General features: G+C 33.7%; 1 protein-coding gene across 1 annotated transcript; it reads left to right on the top strand.

Moving 5' to 3' along the window:
- The first annotated feature begins 240 nt into the window (after positions 1-240).
- LOC114380363 (peroxidase 3-like) lies at positions 241-2438 on the top strand. The gene is made up of 3 exons (XM_028339370.1): positions 241-320; positions 658-713; positions 2026-2438. Exons 1-3 carry the CDS (start codon positions 241-243, stop codon positions 2436-2438), a joined length of 549 nt encoding a protein of 182 aa, XP_028195171.1.
- The last annotated feature ends 21109 nt before the right edge of the window (positions 2439-23547 follow it).

The following is a 23547-nucleotide window of genomic DNA, read 5'->3' on the forward strand; positions in this document are numbered from 1 at the left end:
CTATCATTGATAGTCTAGGAAACCCCTTAAGAATTTTTACAGCATGAACCATTATGATTTGCCTCGTTAATTGTTACACAAAGCTGAGGACTATAAATAACTAGGCGTTGTGCTGAATCCAACCAAAGAAATGAATTGAAGTTGCTTCTAACAAAAAGTATCTAAGTTTTATATCCTCTCTATATATATATATTATATAGTTTTCTGCAGGCAATTAAGCTCTCAGCCAAATACGCACAAATGGGGAGCCAGAGTTACTTCAAGGCTTTGATTATTTCTTATAGCACTAATTGGATCAACTCAAGCTCAGTTGCAGCTTGGTTTCTATGCCAAAAGTTGTCCAAAGGCCGAGAAAATAATTTTGAAGTATGTTGTTGAGCATAGCCGCAATGCTCCATCACTAGCAGTTGCTCTCATAAGAATGCACTTCCGTGATTGTTTTGTCAATGTATGCAGATAATTTATGTTTCATTTTCTAGTCAATGGCTATTTAATTTGTTAAACTGAGGAGGTAAGAATGTAACATTAATATCTAGTACATATATTAATTTCAGGGTTGTGATGGATCAGTGCTTGTGAACTCAAAATGTAAAATAATTTCCAGCAAAACTAGGAAAACGTACTGACTGGAGTAATTTCTGGCAATCAGTGAGTCAGTAGTAAAAGTAAAAGGAATGTTGGACTTGATGTAAACGACCTTGTCTTGCTTTCTGGTATGTCAAATACTAAGTTTGTAATAAAATTAGATTTAAACATGTTTTTAAAATTTAAAATTAATCTTTTTAATGTTTGAGAAAAATTGTTTTAGTACCTCCCTCAAAACATCCTATGCCCAAAAACATCCTATGCCCAAACGCAAATGAATACATTTTAAGGAAAACACACATGTAGCCAGTTGTTTGACAATTAGAATGCAAAATCAAAGTGGATTGTCAAGTAAGTGACTTATAATTCAATAGCTACAAGTGAAATCTTTAACGACATTTGGATGAATGGATTAAAATGGATCCTTTTCAAATTATAAGAATAAAATGATCAATTTTAAATTTGGAAGACAAAAAATAAATTATCATATTTAAAAAACTAAAAATATATTTAAGCTTAAAAATTTACATTAAAGGAACATAAGTTACCAAGGTGAAACTCTAATTTTGATCGGATAACAATATCAAAATCATGCAAAAAAAAACTATATGTAAGTTTTATCATTTCCTTTGTTACACATTTTAAATTCTTCGATTCTAATCACCAAAGATTCAATTCCCTTAAAGTGCGTTTGGATATAAAATTTTAACTGAGGAAAGTAATTTATCAGAGAATTTAAATTTCTTTAATATAAAATTCATTGTTTGAATGTTTTTTTTATGAAGAATTTCAATTTTTTGAATTTTAAAACAGAATTTTAAACAACTAAAAATGTGGAATTTTAATTTCCTTCTAAAAGGTGAGAAATTAAAATTCTCTTCTTAATAGAAGAACCTTTCAAAACGTTCGCGTATTTCCTTTATAACCTTCATCCTCTCTTCCACCTGAAAGTTTCCAAAATTTCGTTCTCGAACTCGTGACTCTTCTCTCACGCCGAGGAGCCTCTTCTTCAAGAAACACCGTCTGAACTCGTAGAGCATCAATTGGGTGCGAGCGTAGTGGATACGTAGAACTGCACCCGTTAGTTAGGGGAGCAACTGTCGCTGCCCATCATACGGCGGAGGTGCTCGCCGGCGTGGAGGGCCTTGGCCATGCCTTGCGTTGTTGATTGAATGTTGTGGTCGGGTGTGGTGGTGTACGCCGCCATGTCCTGGTTTCCCTGCGACTCCCCATGCCGCATCAATATTCTTCTCTTTGGAAGCACACCAACCATATATTCTTTTCTCTTTGCATTCATTTTTTTTCACCCTGACAATTTTAATTTTTTTTTATCAAAACATAAAATTTTGAAAATAAAAGAATTTCAATTAAAATATTTAAAATTCTTAGAATTTTAAATTTCTCATAATTTTAAATTCCTTCATCCAAACACACCCTTAGGTGCTCAGACGATTGGTGTTTCCCATTGCCCATCAATTGTAACCCATTTATATAATTTCACTGGCAAGGGTGACACTGACCCGACTCTAGACAATGAATATGCAAAAAATCTTAAGACCTTTAAGTGCAAGAATATCAATGACAACACCACACTTATTGAGATGGACCCCGGAAGTTGTGACACATTTGATCTTGGCTATTATAAACAAGTGGTTAAGAGAATGGGCTTGTTCCAATCAGATGTTTCATTGCTTGAAAGCTCTAACACAAGGGCTATTATCATCAGACAACTTCAATCAACTCAAGGATTCTTTGCAGAATTTGCCAAGTCCATGGAGAAAATGGGACGAATTAATGTCAAGATCGAAACAAAAGGAGAGATACGGAAACATTGTACACAAATAAATAGCTAAGAATATATTGGTATTGACTCACCTAAGTGCAATTTATATGTTTACTTTTCAACACTAAATTTTGTTTTGGTTTCGTTATTTATGTTATGCCAATGGTTTCTTGATATATGAGATACCTTATGGTTATGGTTTATTGTTTTTCCAAGTGGTGTGGGAAAGATTGGGAGTGATTTTCAAGCTTGAAGGGAAATCATGTTACGGTGGTAATAAGAAGTAGTTGAGAAAGTTGCAATGCACAATTGTGCAATAAAGTCTCCTTTGTTATGTTGGAAATTTATTACCATTCAAATAAATCTTTCTTTCTTTCTTTAATAAGGCACAATAAAAGCACACACTGAGGTAGATGGAAATAACAAATATTAAATAGATTGAAATGGCCTTGATTTGGAAGTTTACCCGTAAGGCCTCACCTAAACTATGATTTAAAATAAACAAATAAATAACTCCAAGGATAACCCTTTATTCATTCTTATTTGAACAGTACTTACATTTAAGTATTACATTATTTCAAGCAAAAAATTTTACTATACTAGATAAAGTACTCGGTCAAGTCGAAGGGACACTTGGCACATCCAAACCGAGTACCCCCTTGGCCATATATCCATATATTTTGTACAAGCCATCTCGGCCATCAACATGCACAAATGGTGAGTACCATTCGACCGTGATTATCACTAATAAACCCACTCAGGGTAATTACTTAATTAGAAATGCCTAAGCATGATTAAGAGGTGTATTACTCAACTGGTAATCAGGTCATAGACCCTAGGCCCAGTAAGCTCAATATAAAAAGGGATAATCCCCCAGGTAAGAGGACTGATTCATTCTCAAATATTCACTATATATCACAAACAACTATGAGTCGAACCCTGACTTGAGCGTTGGGGTACTTTTTGCAAGTACCCCCTCCCCGCTCTTTCTGACTCACACACACCAGAGGATTTGACAAGGAACCACCAAAGAAGACCTTTCAGCGTAAGGGTAAGTATCTGGTCCATTTGTGACAGGAACATTTTGACATCACCGTGGGGCTGTGTAAGATATATCATGACCACAAGAGTTCATGGCAATAAGAAGGATTGGAACGAATATCACAACAATGGAGCAACCGACCAATGACCACAATGAAGACATTCATGTAGAGGACCAGATAGACATGTCCTCAATAGTTCACAGACTATAGGCTCAGGTCTCTAAAATGTGAAGGCACCATGCTGAAGAAGTCGCCGTCCTTTGGCGCAAGAATGTTCACTTGCGAAAATGTCGCCACAACCTAAGGCTAACCTGCCAGAAGGAGGAGAAGTCGAGTCAACCGCAGTCGGCTTACCTAGAGCCACCAATTTGAGTGTGTGTCAGGACGCTATTCCCCCATCCCTCAACATTTTAGGGAGACAGCTATTGCATTTTAAGAACCCTTTTGTCCCTAGCATCATGGAAGCAACTCTTCCTTCCAACTATAAGAACTTGACTATCGAGAAGAATGATGATACCACAGACCCAAACGAACACATGGATGTGTACATCACCCAGGTGAGCCTATACACCACGGATGATGCAATCCTTTACCAGGTGTTCTCGACATTGCTGAAGGGGTAATCCCTTCATTGGTTCACATGGGTACCCCCCCAACTTCGTGGATTCATTCAACACCCTGGACACATGTTTTGGAAATAGTTTTCTACTAGTTAGCCTCACCACCTAACGTTTGTGGCCCTCGCCAACATCCAGCAGGAGAAGAAGGAATCATTTCGGACCAAGTGTGGGACGATGTCGTGATGGCCAAGAAAGATAATGACAAGCCCAGCTAACAAAGCTCGTGACGACGGAAGGAGGGATAGGTTTTGGGGGTGGGTTCATTGATTAGTACACCTCTAGTGCTGATAAGATCGAGTTACAAGATCCGTGTTATGCTCATTACACTCCCCTTACTGCCACTATATCCCACATCATGGATCAGGCCTTGGCCGTTAACATTTTAACCATGCCAAAGAGAGATAACACCCCACCAAAGGCCAACTACTCAAAATGTTGTCATTATCACCGCAATCACGACGACTTCATAAGAATGTAGCGCCTTGAAAGACAAGATAGAAGAACTCATCAAGCTTGGCCACCTAAAGGAGTTTGTCCACACGCCACAGTCGTATAGGCCCGAGAGAAGGACAAGACTAGAGTCTATCCAAGGGAGGGACTGAGAACATGTAGGTCAATCAAAAAGGTAGAGGAATCGAAGCAGCTCGAGGGAGAAAAAAGAAAGACCCATTGACCAACCGAGACAGGTCATAAACACCATCGCTAGAGGTTTTGTTGGGGTTGGGGCCACTGCCTCCGCATGAAAAAGACATTCAACAAGTTCGATCCATCAACATGGTCTCCCGGCATCGAGTACCCAACATGTCACCCATAACCTTCACAAAAGATGACTTTAAGGCAATCGACCTATGCAGGATGACCCCATGGTTATCAGTGTTGAGATAACTAGCATATTCAAGAAGATCCTTGTAGACCAAGGAAGCTCGACCAACATGTTGTTTTGGAACACCTTCAAGCATATGGATATACCCGAATCCGAAATCCTCCCACATGATGACCCATTGTTCAGTTTTGCTGAGGAATAGGCAGGGACGAAGGGCTATATTTGGCTTTACACCAAGTTCGGACATGAGGGACCACTACAGAAAAGACTAAAGATATGATACGTGCTAGTGCATGCTCACATGTCGTACAACATACTTCTTGGTTGTCCTTCACTCAAAGCCCTAGGCACAGTTGTTTCAACCCTTCACCTCACGATGAAGTTCCAGTCGGACACTGGGACCATCATAACTGTGCATGCTGACCAGAGGACAGCTAGAGAATGCTATATGGCGAGCCTTAGGTTATGCCTTCATACAATGGAAGGAGCTTCAAAAGTCGGCCATTGCATGGAGGCTAGGATGAAAGTTGAGGAGGTAGAGGAACTAGAGCTCGACCCCAAAACTAATGATGACAACCAAGTGAAACTAGTAGAAAAGACATCCGCCTTCCAGCTTGGACCTAAGGAAGGATGGGTCACTCAATTGGAAAACCAGTTACCCAATAATGACAACAGCTGAATACAACGGGTTATCCAGGAGCAGGCTGACTTGTTTGCATGGTCTGCGACAAACATGCCTGGGATCGATTTGAGCTTTCATTGTCATAAGTTAGTCGATGCCAAACCAGTCGCCCAGAGGAAAAGAAAGATTAGGGAAAAGACATGTTGGGCTGTACAACAATAAGTGGCCAAGTGGACGACTACCCAATTCATTAGGGAAATTGACTATTCCACTTGGCTTTCCAATGTGGTCATGGTCAAGAAATCAAACGGGAAGTGGAGAATGTGTATGGACTACACAGATCAGAATCGAGCATGCCCAAAGGATGCATACCCACTCCCGAACATCGACCGTCTGGTCAATGGAGTAGCCAGACATAGAATGTTGAGTTTTCTGGATGCATATTTCGGCTACAATCACATAAGGATGGATCCCAGGGATGAGGAGAAGAAGAAATTCATCATTGAATCTATAAACTTTTGTTACAAAGTCTTGTCATTTAGACTGAAAATGCCAAAGCAACATATCAAAGTTTGGTGAGTGTTCCAAGGTCAGCTTAGACGAAACCCAGAAGTTTACGTAGATGATATGGTAGTCAAATTTGACGACATCACAACCCATTTGATGGACTTAAAAGAAGTTTTTTGGCCAGCTCAAAAAGTACAACATGAGGTTGAACCCCAAAAAAGTGTGTCTTTAGGGTAGAAGGGGGGAAGTTTTTAGGTTTCATGCTCACCCATCGGGGGATACATGCTAACCCAGATAAATCTCAACGTCATGGAGATAAGGAGTCCCTGGAATGTGAAAAAAGGCTTAAAGCCTAATCGACAAAATAGCCTTGTCAAGATTTATGCCAAGAATTGTCGAGAAGGACATACCCATTTTGAACATCCTCAAGAAGACCAAAAAAATTGTTTGGGATGAAGAATGTAAAAAGTGACATTGGCAACATCGCCCATCTTGTCAAAATCGAATACCAACAAGAAGTTGATTGTCTATCTTTCGGTCTCGACAAAGGCCACAAGCACGATACTGGTGCAGGAGGAGGGGGGTGAGTTAAGGCCCGCGTATTTTGTGAGTTGGGCACTATAGGATCTAGAGACGAGGTACCAGGTAATGAAAAAGGTAGCCCTCACACTTGTTAATGTTGCCTTTTGTCTCCACCAATACTTTCAGAACCATAAAACCACTGTTTGGACTAATTATCCCAAAGCCAAAATACTATGAAAGCCCGAGTTGTCAGGACGAATGATAACATGGTCAATCGAGATTTTTGAGTATGAAATTTCCTATAAATCAAGAGGTACTATTCGGGCACATGTGTTGGTTGACTTCATCAACGAGCTATTTCCCTCAGCACTACAATTCAAACTAGAATGGTGGATGATGCATTTGGATGGTTCCTCCAGCCAGTATTGGAGTAGAGCTGGGCTTATCTTGGAAGGACCCAACGACATGGCCATGGCACAATTGTTACACTTCGGCTTCAAAGCCACGTGTAATTAGGCTGACTACGAAGCTTTCCTCACAGGACTGAGACTCACCAAAGAGGTCGGCACTCAAAGAGTCTGGTGCCAAAGCAGTTCCAAAATCATCACTACCATGCATTTAAGAAGCTCATAGAAGAGTTAGAGGAAGTATAGGTGGCTCATATAAGTCGAGAAGTCAACGATAAACTCGACAAGTTGGTCGGTTGGCAACCTCCCTTAAACCTGGGTAGCTTAAAATGTTCATTCTCCATTCAGTTCCCAAACTCAGTATCTCAGGAAAAGAATGCTTGTAAATGGAAGAAGCCCCTTTAGGATGGAAAAGGGAGATACTTAAGTACTTGAAACATGAGACACTCCCAGCAGACAAGGGAAAAGCCAGAAAGATAAGAATGCAAGCTTCCAGGTACACCTCACTGGCCAGCAAACTATATAGGAGATGGTTCTCCTCACCTCTTCTCAAATGTCTTGACCAAGAAGGCTAACTATGTCTTCTACGAACTACATAAGGGTGTTTGCGGTTTGCATTCCGGTGAGAGGACCATGGCCAAGAGAAGATGGGTCGAAGAGCTTGTGGAGATTCTATGGGCATATAGGTGCACCCCTCAATCTACAACCCAGGAGATCCCTTTCCGGCTGACATATGGGATAGATGCCAAGTTTTCGATTGAGGTAAGAGAGATCTCTCTCTGAAGACATTACTGCGTTGAGGCTGAAAACAAGTAAGCATTGCAGATAGACCTGGACCTAATCAAATAAGTACGAGAAGATGTGGTCATCATGACCGAAGCCTGCAAGCAATGCATGACCTAACGCTTCAACTCTAAGCTATCCCCTCGGCAGTTTGAAGAAGAGGACCTAGTATGGAGAGCATGCAACAAAGCCTGGAAGGCCCTGTTAGATGGAAAATTGGCAACCAACTGGGAAGGAACCTTTAGAATCCAGCACAATTTGAAGAATGGAGCATAAAAGTTAGAATAAATATTCGAGAAGGTCATCCCGAGTACTTGGGAACTCCAGGCATTTAAAATTTTATTATAATTAGGTGCATCTCTGTAATGAGTGTCGTACTCTTTTTCCTACCTCTATTTTTTATCCCTATAAAAATGTGAAAGGGTTTTCACCAATAAGGTTTTAACGAGGCACACTCTAGCAATCAAATATTAATAAAAATATTTCCTAACCTCTATCTTTGATTGCAAGTTAGCATATCTGAACTCATAAATAGTTCCCTCCCGAGTATCCTCTTTAGCTAAGGTTGAACTCGAAGACTCATAGTTCCCTCCTAGGTACCCTCCTCAATTAAGGTTCAACTCGAAGACTCACAGTTCCCTCTCGAGTACCTTCATCGGCTAAGATTGAACTTAAGCAAATCATCAATTGTTACCTCTCGAGTACTCTCCTCAGATAAGGTTGAATTTAGATGTTTATTAAAATTATATGACTTACATTAACATTCCTTACACTTCGGTTTAAAAATAAACTTGTGCAATTTCCTTTTAGTGTTTTATCACTAAATACATTATTTGGTCGAACACAAAGATAAATAAGTTATTATCAATAACATTAAAGTTATAACGAAACAACCAGTACTTAGAAAAGAAATTTCATTGATGATAGGTTGAAGATCGGTGATTACAAAAAATGTCGAAGATTGGCCATTACAAAAGGCAAAAAAAAAAGCTACACAAAAAAGTTATGCATCTAAACCTAAAGAAGTTAGTCCCTAGGCTTTAATTGTTCTTCGTCCTCGGCCTATGGGTCCTCCACTAGAGTCGATGGCCTCTCGGGTGAAGGGGCAACATCCTCTTCCAGGATGTCATCAATCAATACCAACTCCCCTTCATATACATCCTTGTTGATATCGAAGACACTCGGGTCAGAAACTTTACATAGATGCAACACCTTCCAAATGCAGTGGTTGAAGGTGGCCTCATGTGCATTGTGTACATCATCAAAGGCCTTATGCTGAATCCTTTCTGTATCAGCAATAGCCTCCTCTATTTCCTTATTAACATCAGTCACGACCAATCAAAGCCTGGAAACCTCAGCATTAAGAGACCTAACCAAGGCCTCAACATTTATGGCACACATCTCCAACCCTTTGGCATCGTTTGTCAGCACACGCAACCGATCCTTCAAGGGATTGGCTTTTGAAGACCCCTTAAGATGTTAGGTGATGCCCGACGCACTATCAAAGAAGGCCCAAAAGTTGGCCCAGTTGGCGGCAGCGTCACTCTTTGCCAGCGAGAGGCACCACGTCATCAAAAACCTTACATGGCCCTAGTTTTTGGTTGGTAGTGGGGTTCGCAGAACAATCACCATCGGCAGTGATCTATTTCCTTCGGGCTTGGCAAAAGGCATTGATGTCAGTGCCAGTTAGAGTCATGATTACTGCAAAATAACACAAGTGATAAATCCACAAGTTAGAGCAAGAAATTGTACACAATCGAAAAGTAGTTGTCGAGGGAGTGTTTTGAGGAATTTGAGGTCTTAGTGTTCATCAACACTCAGAAGCTCCTTCGGGCACTTATTGTACCGCCGAGGGCATTGTTGCGGGTAGAAAAGGAATAGAGGGTTCCTTGCTGAGTCATAGAAAAAGTTCTTCTCGACGATAGGCCTTATTGTTACTTTGAAGTAACCAATCTTAAAATTTTTGTAAGAATAAGTAAAAGGACAAAAAAGAGGTTACTTTGACAGTTGAATCAGGGATATCTACTGAGCCTTATCTTACAGGTGGCTGCAAAAGTAGTGCAAGAAGAGTCTCGGCGTTGCCGACACCAAGCTATACAAGCAGAGTGCACGGAACGCTTGCATGGTCGACCACTCGTTCGAATGAAGCTGTGTCGGGGCCATGTTGAGTATGCAGAGCACGCCCATCATGAAGTCATCAAACGGGACTCTTACATGCAGATCACGAAGCAAGCAATCATACATGTAAAAGAAATCCGTGTTCATCCCCTCTCGATTTATGAACACAAACTCCGCGGGCAGAGTGGCATCTGACCCAACAGTGCGGAGGGTGATCCAAATCCATTTTTGTCCTAATAGGCAGCCAACTTAAGAGGTTGATTAGATCTGACTCATGGTTGTATTGGGAGAAGTAGGTACCTACCTCTGTGTCCACCCACGTGTACCCTAAAAGTATGATCAGAGGAGGCGAGTGCTTCTCCTTTAGCATTGGGAGCCTCTTAGGCCGAGATGTAGCTCCCAGGGAAGTCCCAGTCTCAGCAACGACCGCCATGTTCTCACCTATTTTTTTATGGTAACTGGCTCAAAATGCCAAAAGGTTGATAACTGCTAAATATGAGTTATTTTGATAGTAAAAATATATTGAAAATATCTTTAAAAATATTTATTTAGCAGTTATTTTTTGCTTAAATATTAAGATTTGATATTTTTCTTATTTATGGCTTGCAGATATGAAAAGGAGAGATTAAAAGAGAAAAAGATCGAGAAAATATCCAAAATATCAAGAAGATATGATTACAAGCAAAATAAATCCAAAAGATATAAAAAAATATCAAAAAGGAAGATTTTTAGCATCAGGCCCAAGTCCATTACAACAACTATAAAAAGGAGTCAAGCCAAGCAGAAGACAACAACAGAACCCCCTCTCTTACGGGTTTCATTTACTCCCTTACTTTCTTTCACCCCTCTTATCCCATAAGTTCTTATACCCCATCCATGGTAAAGCCCTCAATGGCCATGAGTGGCTAAAACTCTAGTTAGGGCCTGGGAGGCCTAAAAGCCAAGCAATATATGATGTACTCACTATTTATCAATGCAAAGGTGTTTTCTATTCTATTATCTTTTCTGCTTTTATCTTGCATTATTCATCTTTATATTCTGTTAAGGGTTAGACGCTCGGGAGAGGGTAACTTCTAAATAAGATTTAAAGAAGGTATGCATGCATTGGTTTTAGAGGTTAGACACTCGGAAGAGGGTAACTTCTAACAGAACAAAAAGAAAGGATTTCATAAGAAAATCATTGCTAGGAATATAATGATAATTTTATGCCCATGCATTCTTGCAAACATCCAGAATTCATACTTCATGCATTTTATTTGTTGAGTCTTTGCAAAGGAATTTGGAAGATAGATAAATAAAATAGGCTTGTCATCGTGAGAAATCAGGGGCAAGTAATTGAATAGATGTGGGTAGAACAGAATCACCTAAATTGATAAAGAAAAATCATAAACTAATACATCCTAGGCAAACTAGGCAGGTCAGGTCCTAACCTTATCATATTCTGATTTTATTTCTTTTATCTTCTATTTTTATCTTTTATTTTTCTTATCTTATCTTTTCTTATCTTTATCTTAATCTTTTATTTTTCTTATCTTTTACTTTTATTTTCTTTTATCTTTATATTCTATCTTTATCATCTTTTAATTTAAATCTTTTATTTTCATCTTTAAATCTTTATCTTATCTACTATATTTTCTTATCTTTATTTTAAATTATTTATCTATTGCTTTTAAATTGGGTTTGCATTAATCTAAGTACAAACAAAGTCCCTGTGGATTCGACACTCGGACTTCCGAATACTTTACGACTTGTGACAAATTTGGTACACTTGCCAACGAGTTAACAAAGGTCACTAGACCCCTTGGTTGTCGATAGGTCAATGGAACTAGAAAAATCTGACCCCCGGGAGCGAGAGTCGACAACACTTCAAAAACTTCGTTGTTGTACCCACGAACCTCAAAATCGTCTCCAACTGACTCCCTTGATGAAAAACCTTCAACTGACACCATTATTACGTACCTAAAAAAGAATTGACTTGCTACACTACTCGGCTGAAAGCAAAGTATGCTATTCGGTTGAGAGAAAAGAATAAGATATAAGAGGCGAAATGTGAAAAGGGGTCATCCCCCTATTTATAGGAGTTAGGCCTGCGACGAGGCCCAGTCAACAGCCTATCCCCACCTTTCAATTGGAATAGATCAACGATTAAGATCACATGACATTTTGATACCCAACGTGGGAAGATGAACAATCATGGGAATTAAATGTTACACCCACAATGTAACCATTGCAATGTGCCAATTATGACGTGCAACCATCAGAGGAGTTAATGGTAACCATTCTAACATAACATAAAACCCTTTTTTTTGGCCGAGGCCGAAAAAGGGCTTGAGAGACTAGTATACCGGATAAAGTACTCGGTCAGAAGGAAGGGACACCTGGCCCATCCAAACTAAGTACCCCCTCAGCCACATATCCACATATTTCGTACAGGTTGTCTTGGTCATCAACATATACAAATGGCGAGCACCATTCGTCCGTGATTATCACTAATAAACCCGCTTAAGGGTAATTACTTGATTAGAAGTGCGTAAGCATGATTAAGAGGTGTATTTCTCAACTGGCAATCAAGATGTGCAGGCTCACAAACCTCAGACCCAGTAAGCTCAGTATAAAAAAGGATGAACCCCCCAGGTAAAAGGACTGCTGATTTATTCTCAAATATTCACTAATATCACTAATAGATTTGAGTCAAACCCCGACTTGAGTGATGGAATGCCTTTTGCAAGTAACCCTTCCCCCCGTCGCCGCTCTTTCGGACTCACACACCAGAGGATTCAGCAAGAAATCACTAGAGAAGACCCTTCGGCACAATAGAAGACCCTTCAGCGTAAGGGTAAGTGCTTGATCCATTTGTGACCGGAATAATTACATTATGAACTGGTTGGTGATATCAAAGTGATGAATTATGAATACAAAAATACAAACAAGGAGGCAATTGGACATCTAGGCTTTGAAAGATTAGAGGTAGTGCCTGGGTTGAATACTTAATAGTGCTTGAAATCTCTGATTGAATGTGAGTGGCTTATTTTATTTTCAGAAGCTTGACTAAAAATTGGTAACCCCTCACTCTGTGATGTTGTTCCTTTTGCAACTTTCTATATGTATGGATTTTCAGATTGTCACCCCCTCTTTGTTATGTGTGATTCTAATTTATAGACACAGTGACCCTTAAGGATTATGACTGAATTTTCACGTTAAGGCTCAAGCAACACCCTTGGCTGCACATATTGTTGTACCATATTATTTGTACCAATTAGACTTTGAAAAAGAGAAATAAGTCCAGGCTTAAATTAGCCAAAATCCAATAAAATCCAATAAAATATAATAATAATAATAATAATAATAATAATAATAATAATAATAAAGAGGCAGACACAAATAGGTGTTCAAAATATAAGAACTGACCAGGTACCATTTACACTTACGGTGTTAGTATTTTATCAAATTCGGCGTCTCTCTCTCTCCCTCTCTATATATAAATGAAAAAAAAAATTAAGAGGCGTTGATGTAAAAAAATTAATAAGTAAAACATAAAAATTTTAAAAATACATTTCTAATTCCTTAATTAATTTTATATAAGAAAAAAATAATGATTTATTATTGTTTATCATTTTTAAAAAAATAAATGAGTGAGAAATATAATGGAAATAAGGATGTTTAATTTCAGAAAAGTAGGAAAGAAATATGGGTTATATTGGGTAAGATATTTCAGATAATTTCTAATATTTTTTATTAGTTGAAAAGTTAATTTGATTGTTTGGTAAACAAATTTTTTAGTAACATTTTAGGTTATGTTCAACAAAATTAGCTCAAGAGCTAACTGGTACCTCGAAGCTGAAAAATTAGTTTATTAAATTATAAGTATTCGATAAAATTAGCGGTTGAAGTAGTTGAAAAGTATAAAATGACAGAAAAATAATAAAATCATTATTTATTTAAAATGATAACTAGGAAATTGGATAAATATATTAATAATAAAAATGAAAGAAAATATAAAAAACTAGAAGTTAGAAACTAGCGTTTTTAAAAATGCTACTTCGTCTATATTTGATAAAATTGACGGAAAAGCTAGCTGAAAGCTGGAAACTAGAAGTTGGTAGTTGGAGTTGAAAAACTAACTTATCAAATTATAAGTGTTCGGTGAAACTAACTATTGAAGTATTTGAAAAATGTAAAATGATAAAAAATATTAAAATCATAATTTATTTAAAAATAATAATAAAAAAATTGAATAAATGTATTCAAGATAAAAGTAAAAAAAAATATAAAAAATTAGAAGTTAACGTTTTAAAAAATTCTAATTCTAATAGTATTTCAAAAAAACGTTGAAAACTATTAAAAAGTTATAAAAAAAACTTATTTATCAAATAATTAAACAAGCTTTCTAATTAATAATAAAAATTAAAAATGAGTCAAAATATCTTGTTGAACATAACTTTTAAATAATATTTCAAAACACACTAAAAGTTATTAAAAAAATTTATTTATCAAATAAACTTTTCAAATAATAAAAAAAAAACTAGAAACATAACTGGCATACCTTATCTGACATAGCCTAAAAAATCTTATATTGGTTTCAACGAATATCATACGTCACACACACACACATATATATATATATATATATATATATATATATATATATATATATATATATATATGCTCGAGACAGCCGATCATGAAAATGCAGCAACTTTCCTTGCATGTGTGGGAGCATTTGACTTTTATATCATATAATACTGAGTTAGTTAGAGGTGCGATCGATATTTTATCATGGAGTTTATATGATTTTCATTGGCTATAACAGTTATGTAGCATATATAAGTCTGATAAACGATAACTAAAACAAAACAAAAAAAAATATAGTCATTTGCATGTCAAGGTCAAAACATGCATGTGATATGATCGATCCACACAGTTCCCTTTGATGAATCTTTAGAAGAGAAAATATGCAACATGAATTTAAAATTTCTTTATTTATATGGTGTTGGTTATTCATAAATTGACCCATATGTTAATAATTATATAAAATTGCCCGAGTCTTATCTCACGAATGAAAATCAAATGTGATCATTCACCTATATAATATTCGTGCATAACACGCATGCACACGCTGGCAAACAAAATAGTTATGCTGGAGCAATTCCTTTTCCTTACCTAATACCATTGCACTTTGATTTAATTATTTAAATAAAACGACCAGAAATATATATATATATATATATATATATATATATATATATATATATATATATATATATATAAATAAAGAAGGACGAAATAGTAATATAATTTTGATAATTATTATATCATTTTATAACTTTTAGTCCTAAATCATTTATTATCTCGTTCATATAAATTAAAATTGAAATAATATAAACGTTTTAAAATATACTAAAATATAAATAATTTGATTATTTTATTGTAGTTCAATTTTGAGAAAATGAAAATCACATAATATAATAATTATCATAATTATACTGATATAATTTAATTTCCCCTCCTATATATATATATGAAAAATATTTACAAGCTAATATTGAAATCACCCAGTTAGTTAAAAATGAAAACTAGATGCCTAAGCAGCCCGGTGATCTGAATCTTTTTTCTATTTTTATTTTTAATTATTTCCATTCTTGAATTTATTTTTTTCTGCAAAAAAACTTATATATTACTAGCGGAAACACAGAAGTTTTTGCGTCTCAGTCTGCATTCTATTTTGCTATCATATTTTTTTTTGTAAAATTGAACTGTATGGCAGTAATATAAGAAACTTTAATTATATACATAGAAAAAAAATGTTAGAACAGGATAAAAGTCAAAGGAAAAATATTATTTATGTACAATACTTTGATAATTAGTAATCATAAATCTTTCTTAATTGACAAACCAAATAATACATGCATTTCAAGATGATCTTTAGCTTACCTACAATCACAAGAATCAAATGTCAATTTTGTTATTATTTTTAGTTAACATGTAAAAAAAGTATACCAATGAAGTAATAAATAATAAATTTGAATAGTTTTTGGCATTTCAAGAATTTTTCTTAATTCTTTATAGAATACATTATCCATAGTTTCTTGACTTTTGAAAAACTACAAAATAAGTCACACAATGTCATGTATATGTTGGGTGGTAGTTTCCATCTAAATTAAAAGTAGTTAATTAAAGAACTAAATACAACCTCAAGAATCAAGATACTTTGTTTTGCAAATGAAAGTTGCTAATATGAGATGTATTATTTGGTGTTGTATTTTAAAATCTCCTAATATTGAGAAAAAAAACTATCAGTTAGAGATGATTTAAATTATCAAAAATTTTACAACTACATGTATGCATTATTAAATTAGCACAAATAATTATTCTAAAGTAGTATGGTTATATTACCTTTTTATCTTTTGAGACAATAGTTCTCTTTTTACCATTTTACAAAGTTGAGTTTTATCCATTATTACTATAGAACCTCACCCAATAAAATAAAATTTTAGACAATGAATATGTGTTAAAGAAAATTATAAATTGATAGTAACAAATCTTATAATTGATAGTAACCCAATCCAAATGACATAATATGAATATTGATGGTAACAAATTTTGATATAACCTTGTTTTCAATTTGGAAAATTGTTTCGAGTGAATACTCACCCTTCCAAATATTCCATAGCTTTTCAAATGCACCTTCCTAAAATAATAAGTAATTTTATTGAAAATTTGTACAAAAACTATAAAAAAAAAAATAAGTAGAAATTTCACCACTTACCTATTTGTCAAAGTACAGATTCAAATACTTTGTTTTCAACTCTTCATATAATTAAAATATCTCTTTGAATCTCAATTTGCCTTTAAACCCAACAAATATATATATATATATATATATAATCAATGCAATTTTGTTTTTGTCTATTAAAGTGCTTCCGAATTTATTTTCATAATAAAATAAATAAATAAATTTATCGATACCATTATGAAAAAGGAATAATACCTAAGTTTGAGTTAATAAAATTTCTTTAAAAATAACATTTTTTGTGAAGTTTCCATCTTTCCCTTCAAGTTGTCCTTCTTTAATAAGGATATTTGTGGAAGCTTGAGAAACACCTATTGACAAAGCAACATATAATTGATCACGACTAAAAGCATGTGGAAGATAAATTCCAACATTGGGTATGGCCTGTCCTTGAGACTTATTGATGGTAATTGCAAAACTAAGTTTAATAGGAAATTGCTTCCTAAGAAGAACAAAGGAAAGTCTCTACATTCTTTGTTGTCCTGAGTTTAATTCTAGGTGAGAAAGTTCTCCTTCTAGCACGGTAGCATGTTAGGATTTTAACGTCTAACATATTCATAAAAAAATCAATGGCATAGTAGTCTTGTCCCATTACACAGGTGAAATTTAGGGTCTATGTTTCGTAACAACATTAAGGTTGTGCCTTTTTTAATCTTTAAAATATGAGGGGGCAAATCACCTAAAGTAATGGAGTGCAAATACTATTGTTGATAGAAGTTGTGTGTATTCTCTTCAACCTCATTAAATGATAACAAATTATGCTCTTCTCCTAGGAAAATGAATAATTATGTCATTAACTTTTTGAACATCCTTATTTTTTGGGGTCATGACTCTTTGTACCATATAAGATGCATCTCACATGTGAGATATAATTGAGGAAATGTTTCTTATATAAGCTTTTAGGCAGAGGGACCCTTTTAGAAACTTTTTACAAAAGAGGGTCTATTTCTAAACTATTTATGAAGGGGGTCCGTTTTGTGCAAGCCGCAGCTGCCATTGGCGATACAGGTTGACCCACCATTGCCATTGGCGAGAGAGGCGCTAACGTGGATGGTCCTGCCATTGCCATTGGCGAGACAGGCTGCCGTGGATGGTCCTGCCATTGTCACTGGCGAGACAAGCATGACAGGTGGTTACCGCCATTGTCATTGGTGAGACAAGCACAGGCTACGCAGCAGAAACAACAGGCTAGGGTTTAGCTTTTCTGAGCATATCACCATTCCTAATGGCAAGATAGAGTGAGATAGCTTTTGACCGTTTGAAGCTCCCCTCTATAAAAAAAACTATTCCATTAGAACGCGTATCCTCCCCCAGTTGCCTCTATAATATATCATCTTCTTCCCTCGTGTGGCTGGTGCGTTTCACTTCTACTGGTGGTGATATACTCATATATTATCATTTTTCCTCAGCTCAACTGGTACGTGCTTTTTTAATTGATATTTTATAAATAGTTTTATGTATTCTATTGTTAATATTTGAATTTAATATTATAAAAAGATTATTTATGTTAATAGGTATTCTAAGCTATTATTTGTGTACGTCAGTTAGTATGATAATATTATTTGGTTTAGGTTTTATAAGTTTGTGAAATATATATATATATATATATATATATATATATATATATGGTACGTTAGTCGGCACGTTTATATTATTTGGTTTAGTTATTTTTAGTTTGTATGTTATTATTTGTATTATATATATATATGGTACGTACTAGTGTTCGTTTTAGTTTCTAGGTTAATATCATTTATGATAGGTATTTTAAGTTATTAATTAAATATATGGTACGTTATTAATTTTGTATATATATTGTTTAAATTTTTCTTTGCGTATTAATTTTTTGTTGTATTTTAATTTATTCGTTATAATATATTTTATTTAATTTAATTTTTGTTAATGGTAGAATATATTATGTTATTTATTTAAAATTGTCTTTGTATGTATTTTAAATTATTTGTAGAATATATTTAAATTTTATTATTTGTATAATATATTTTGTTATTGAAATAAATATATTCTGTTATTTATTTAAATTTGTGTTTGCATGTATTCTAATTTATTTGAGAATATATTTAATTTTTATTATTTGTATATAATATATTTTGTTATTGAAATATATAAATTTAAATATATATATATATATATATATATATATATATATATATATTGTGTTATTTATTAAAAAATTATTTATTTTGTATATATATATATATATATATATATATATATATATATATATATAATTACATTTTTACTTCAGAAAAATTATTACTCCAATAAAAAAACGAAAGGGAATCACGTAAATATTTTTAAGGCAAAAAAAACATCAACAAAGGCTTATAAATAATTAATCGTAATAAAAATAACTTCAAAATAAAAAAAATCTAATTACAAAAATTACTACACTCTAACTTCAGCTTATAATTTTGTTCTAACAAAAAAAAATTATTACTTCAAATAAATAATTTGTCAATGATAAAAATAAAAAATTATTAAACTTAAACTAGTGATTAAAACTTCATTCTAACAAAAAAAATCATTACTCCAATTAAATAATTTGTGAATAATTCCTTAACTTCAAAAACTGGAAGGGTCACACGTACAAATTTCTAAGGCAGAAAAACCATCAACAAAGGCTTATAAATAATTACTCGTAATAATAATAACTTCAAAATCAAAAATCTAATTCCAAAAATTATTACACTTAAACTTCAGCTTCAAATTAGATTCTAACCAAAAAAATTATTACTTCAAAATAAATAATTTGTAAATGATAAAAATTATTCACAAACTTAACTTGAAATAGAGTGAATGAAGGCTTGTAAATAATTGATTCAACAACAATAAAAATTGTTACTCCAAATAAATAAAACTGTGAAGGATGAAATCAGAAACTTGAAACACGCTTTCTTCTTTCTTCTCTTGAGGAACCACTGGAAATGGAAATTTTCAAGGCACAAGTGCTTATATTTGCACCAGTCTCGCCACTTGGAATGGCGAATCCAGACTGCACCAGTCTCGCCACTGGGAATGGCGAGAAACATGCATGCATTTGAACCCCTGACTTCTGCGCCTCTGCCCTAGCCTGCAACCTATATCGCCAATGCTTCTGGTGAGACTCTCTACGTATGCATGCATGTGAACCTCTGACCTCGCCTCTCCCTAGGCTGCAACCTATATCGCCAATACTTCTGGCGAGACACTCCAGGTCAGCCTTTATCGCCAGTGCAAATGGCAGGACCATCCACGTCAGCGCATGTATCGTCATTCGCAATGGCGGGTCACCCTTTACCGCCAATGGCAGTGACAGCTTCCATGTAAAACAGATCCCCTTCGTAAATACTTTCGAAACAGATCCTGTTACATAAATAGTTTTTAAAAAGGACCCTCTGACGTAAATTTGCCTAAGCTTTTGTATTGAACTTTCTCCATCCTATGTTATTGCAAGTGAGTAAAAAGTTTTCACCACGTCATCATGATTGGTAGGTTCACTATCATCTCCATATGCATGAGATATTCTATAAAATTATGATATTGTAATGAATGCATGTTGTCTCAAATGTAGGACCTTTGTGATAGTCCATGCATGTCTGCATTTCTATTAAGTTATTGTATTTTTTTGCATTAAAATTAATATATTTTTTAATTTACTTTTTGTGGCTCAACTATTTATGAAATTTACTATTTTTTTTTTGCCTTGCAAAGTTTTTCTCTAGATGCATATATTTTTGTCTACATAGTTAGATTTCTTCAAATCATTTTTTAGATAAATTTCTTCAGTTTTCATAAATATTGTTTAATTTCTGCTTGTGTATGTAATCTTACATTTTTTTTCTTAATACTTTATGTTAAATTGCCTGATTAGACAAAGTAGTTTTAATTTTAAAAAATAAAACTATCCCAGTACTCTTTTCATCGTTTTAAAAATAAATCAGTATTATTTTAAAACTGTAATTTTTTGGAATTTTAAAATTTCAAATTAGTATATTTATTGTCTTTTTTTTAAAAATAAAATAAAATTCAAAACTACCCCACTACTCTCTTATTTGATATTTTAGACAAACTATTATTATCTAAAAGCTGTCATTTTTTAATTTTAAAATTTAAAATTCTAAGCTACACTACTATTCTCTTCTTGCTTGATAGGGGCATATTTAGACCTGTCATTTGTATTTGGTTAAAAACACTATTTTAACAGCAATGTAGCTACATGATTATTTTTTCCATTACAAAATATACATTGTGACAAAGCATTAATATAGTAATTAACAAGCATGCTTCAAATATAAAATCCTACTCCAAGGCTTATACATCTAAATTAGCAACCTTTCATTTGGATACTTGTTTAATTTGAGATGTAGAGCATTAAAAATGTCCTAACTTCAAACTTAATTTCCAGTTACAAAGATTACTAAATTTGATAAACTGATGAAATTAGAAGGTGAAAATTGTTAAAACATATTTATTTAATTATTCACATGTATGATAATAGGATATTTAATCTTTGTTGCTCACTAAGCAATCCAAACAGTCTATTTGAAAGATAAACCAATAAAGTAATAAACTTCTTTAAAAATCTCTCTAAATAATATAATATATTGCAATATTTCACAATACGTATTTACCAACAAACTTTTAAACTAACATGTGCTAACAAATCTAATGCTTAGTGCATGCAGGGTTTTTTAACCAGTGTCAATGTTTTTTGTTTCTGTCTCCATTGTTGCACTGCATAATGACCTTAAAACTCAAGAACAATACGCCAATAACCGAGCTGCATCATATTAGTAAACCTTTGACATAAAAGATAGTAATAAACTAAGACATATTAATGTGTATACAAAGTTAACCATAAGATATTTTAAAAGTAAATAAAATTTTAAGATAAAATAAATATAGTTGTTATGTTAAAAAAAATTATAATCAGTAGTTCTGGTCAGCACAGAAGCTATTCGATAATGCATGATTAAGCATTAATTGAAAAGAAAGGAAAATGCACTATTCCTTCTCACCCATAGATTAACCTAGAAAGGCAGGTGAAAGGAGAAGGTGGATGAAACAGTCGTATCATATTGCGATGAATTCAATCTTTTAGTATACAACATCAATACATTCCTTTTTCTATTAACTATTAATTAATTGAAACCCCCACAGGTTTATTTTTTGAAAACAAAACTTATGAATTAAAAAGAAGGGAGATAGTAGTTTGTTTGTTTTTGAAAAAATAACAGAATTCAAAAGAAAGAGATATATTTTGTTTTTAAAAAATATATGAATTAAACATAAAGAGAAAGCAAACAATAACTCACCATAAATTGATTAATACAAGTGTTGCTTCACTAAAATTAATTTTAGAAAATATCATCGTGGTCCTTGAGAATTTTTTTCGAGAGCCTTTCAAAATTAATGTAAGATAATTTTTTTTTCAAAATATAATTTGGGTATTTGCTGATCAGGATAGAATTACTAATTTGGATGAGAAAATATAATTTGAAGTGATAGATTTTATCGAAATATTGAGTTTTTTTATTCAAAAAATCCTTTTGAAACTTTAACAAATTTTAAACTGCACATTTCAAAACTGTAACTGATTTTAAAACTGATAATTTTAAACAAGTAACTGCCCAATGTTCATGTATTAAAATAAAAAACCCTATCATGTATCATGCTCATTTTAAACTGTGCATTTTAACTTAAGCGAACGCGTACATCATTTTAAAGGTAATGATAAGATAAATAATTTTTAAAATGAATTTTTTTAGTGATTTCTAAGAAAACCACTCCAATATCACAAACATAAAAAAAAGAAACAAAAAGAAAAAAAAAAGGAAAAAATAAAAAGAAAACATAACCATAAAAAAAGAGAAAAAAAGGAAAGAAAAAGATTATAAAAAGTGCAAACGAAGAGAATAGAAAATGCCTAGTATGTACCTTGCTCCAATTTACAAAAGATAGTATCTATGAACTCCTCAAAATACAAAAGCAAGAGATATGAAAATTGCATAACTGCAAAGGATAAAAAATTTGAGAGGAGACATTTTGTTTGGTAATTTAAGTGTTGTATATATGAGATCCTGACAGGATGCATTCAACAACATTTACATCATTTGTAACACGCTGATGATGAGTTTTTTTTTTCTTTTTTCGGAGTCAATTGACTTTCTTTTGATAAGAAAATGAATTCCCTTGCCATCAGATTCTTCAAGTAATCATTATTTTGCTTCCATGCTCCATATGAGGGTGGATTTAAAGAATTTTGTGTGGATCGGATATGCACATCAGTTCTATCATCAATTCATCACAAAATATAAGTATGAGTAAGTGAAAGATATTCTGCAACTAGTGTTAGGTCCGAATGGCCATTCATATCCACATTAAGTTTTAATGATTAACAAAAAATATTAATAGTTGATAAATTAATGAGTTTATGACAGGTAGACAAGATCGATGTTATTAAAGGACTTAATTATTATCTAAGTTTATTGTCTACACTCAAGAGAAAAATACTTTGTTTACTATTAACTAGCGCCCACTCCTTATGTTAATCAATGTTATACATTGAGTATAATTATCACTTGTGTCTAGTAGGCATGAGTTTCGTACAAACTCTCAAAGTAATCAACACAATTTGAAAATACTATGATAGCTAAAATGGAAAGTATATGTATTCTTTTTCTTAAATTTTCAGTTTGTCTCTCTTTGTTTGAATTGATAATTTTTTAATTTAAGAAAAGGACAAAATAGAAGATAATAGAAGGTCTACACATGGGTCGCTTTCGTCAAGTACAAGGAATACATGGAGTTGTCTGTGCTTCTGCTTATTTCCTCTCTAATCAGAGAATATCACGTAGTCTTATCTCCCATTGTGACACAATAACTATTTCAAGGACTCAACACTAATCTCATAATAAATCCTTCACTAAAGTATATAAAAGGCAAAC

Source organism: Glycine soja, chromosome 12 (assembly GCF_004193775.1).
Source record: "Glycine soja cultivar W05 chromosome 12, ASM419377v2, whole genome shotgun sequence".
NCBI classification, from domain to species: domain Eukaryota; kingdom Viridiplantae; phylum Streptophyta; class Magnoliopsida; order Fabales; family Fabaceae; genus Glycine; species Glycine soja.

What these genes read in the sequence shown, in the direction of transcription:
- LOC114380363 (XM_028339370.1), top strand. Translation starts at nt 241, where the DNA reads ATGGGGAGCCAGAGTTACTTCAAGGCTTTGATTATTTCTTATAGCACT. An exon ending in TCAAGCTCAGTTGCAGCTTG is followed by an intron (nt 321 to 657) that starts GTTTCTATGCCA and finishes TCAGTGAGTCAG; the next exon opens with TAGTAAAAGTAAAAGGAATG. An exon ending in CGACCTTGTCTTGCTTTCTG is followed by an intron (nt 714 to 2,025) that starts GTATGTCAAATA and finishes ACACACCCTTAG; the next exon opens with GTGCTCAGACGATTGGTGTT.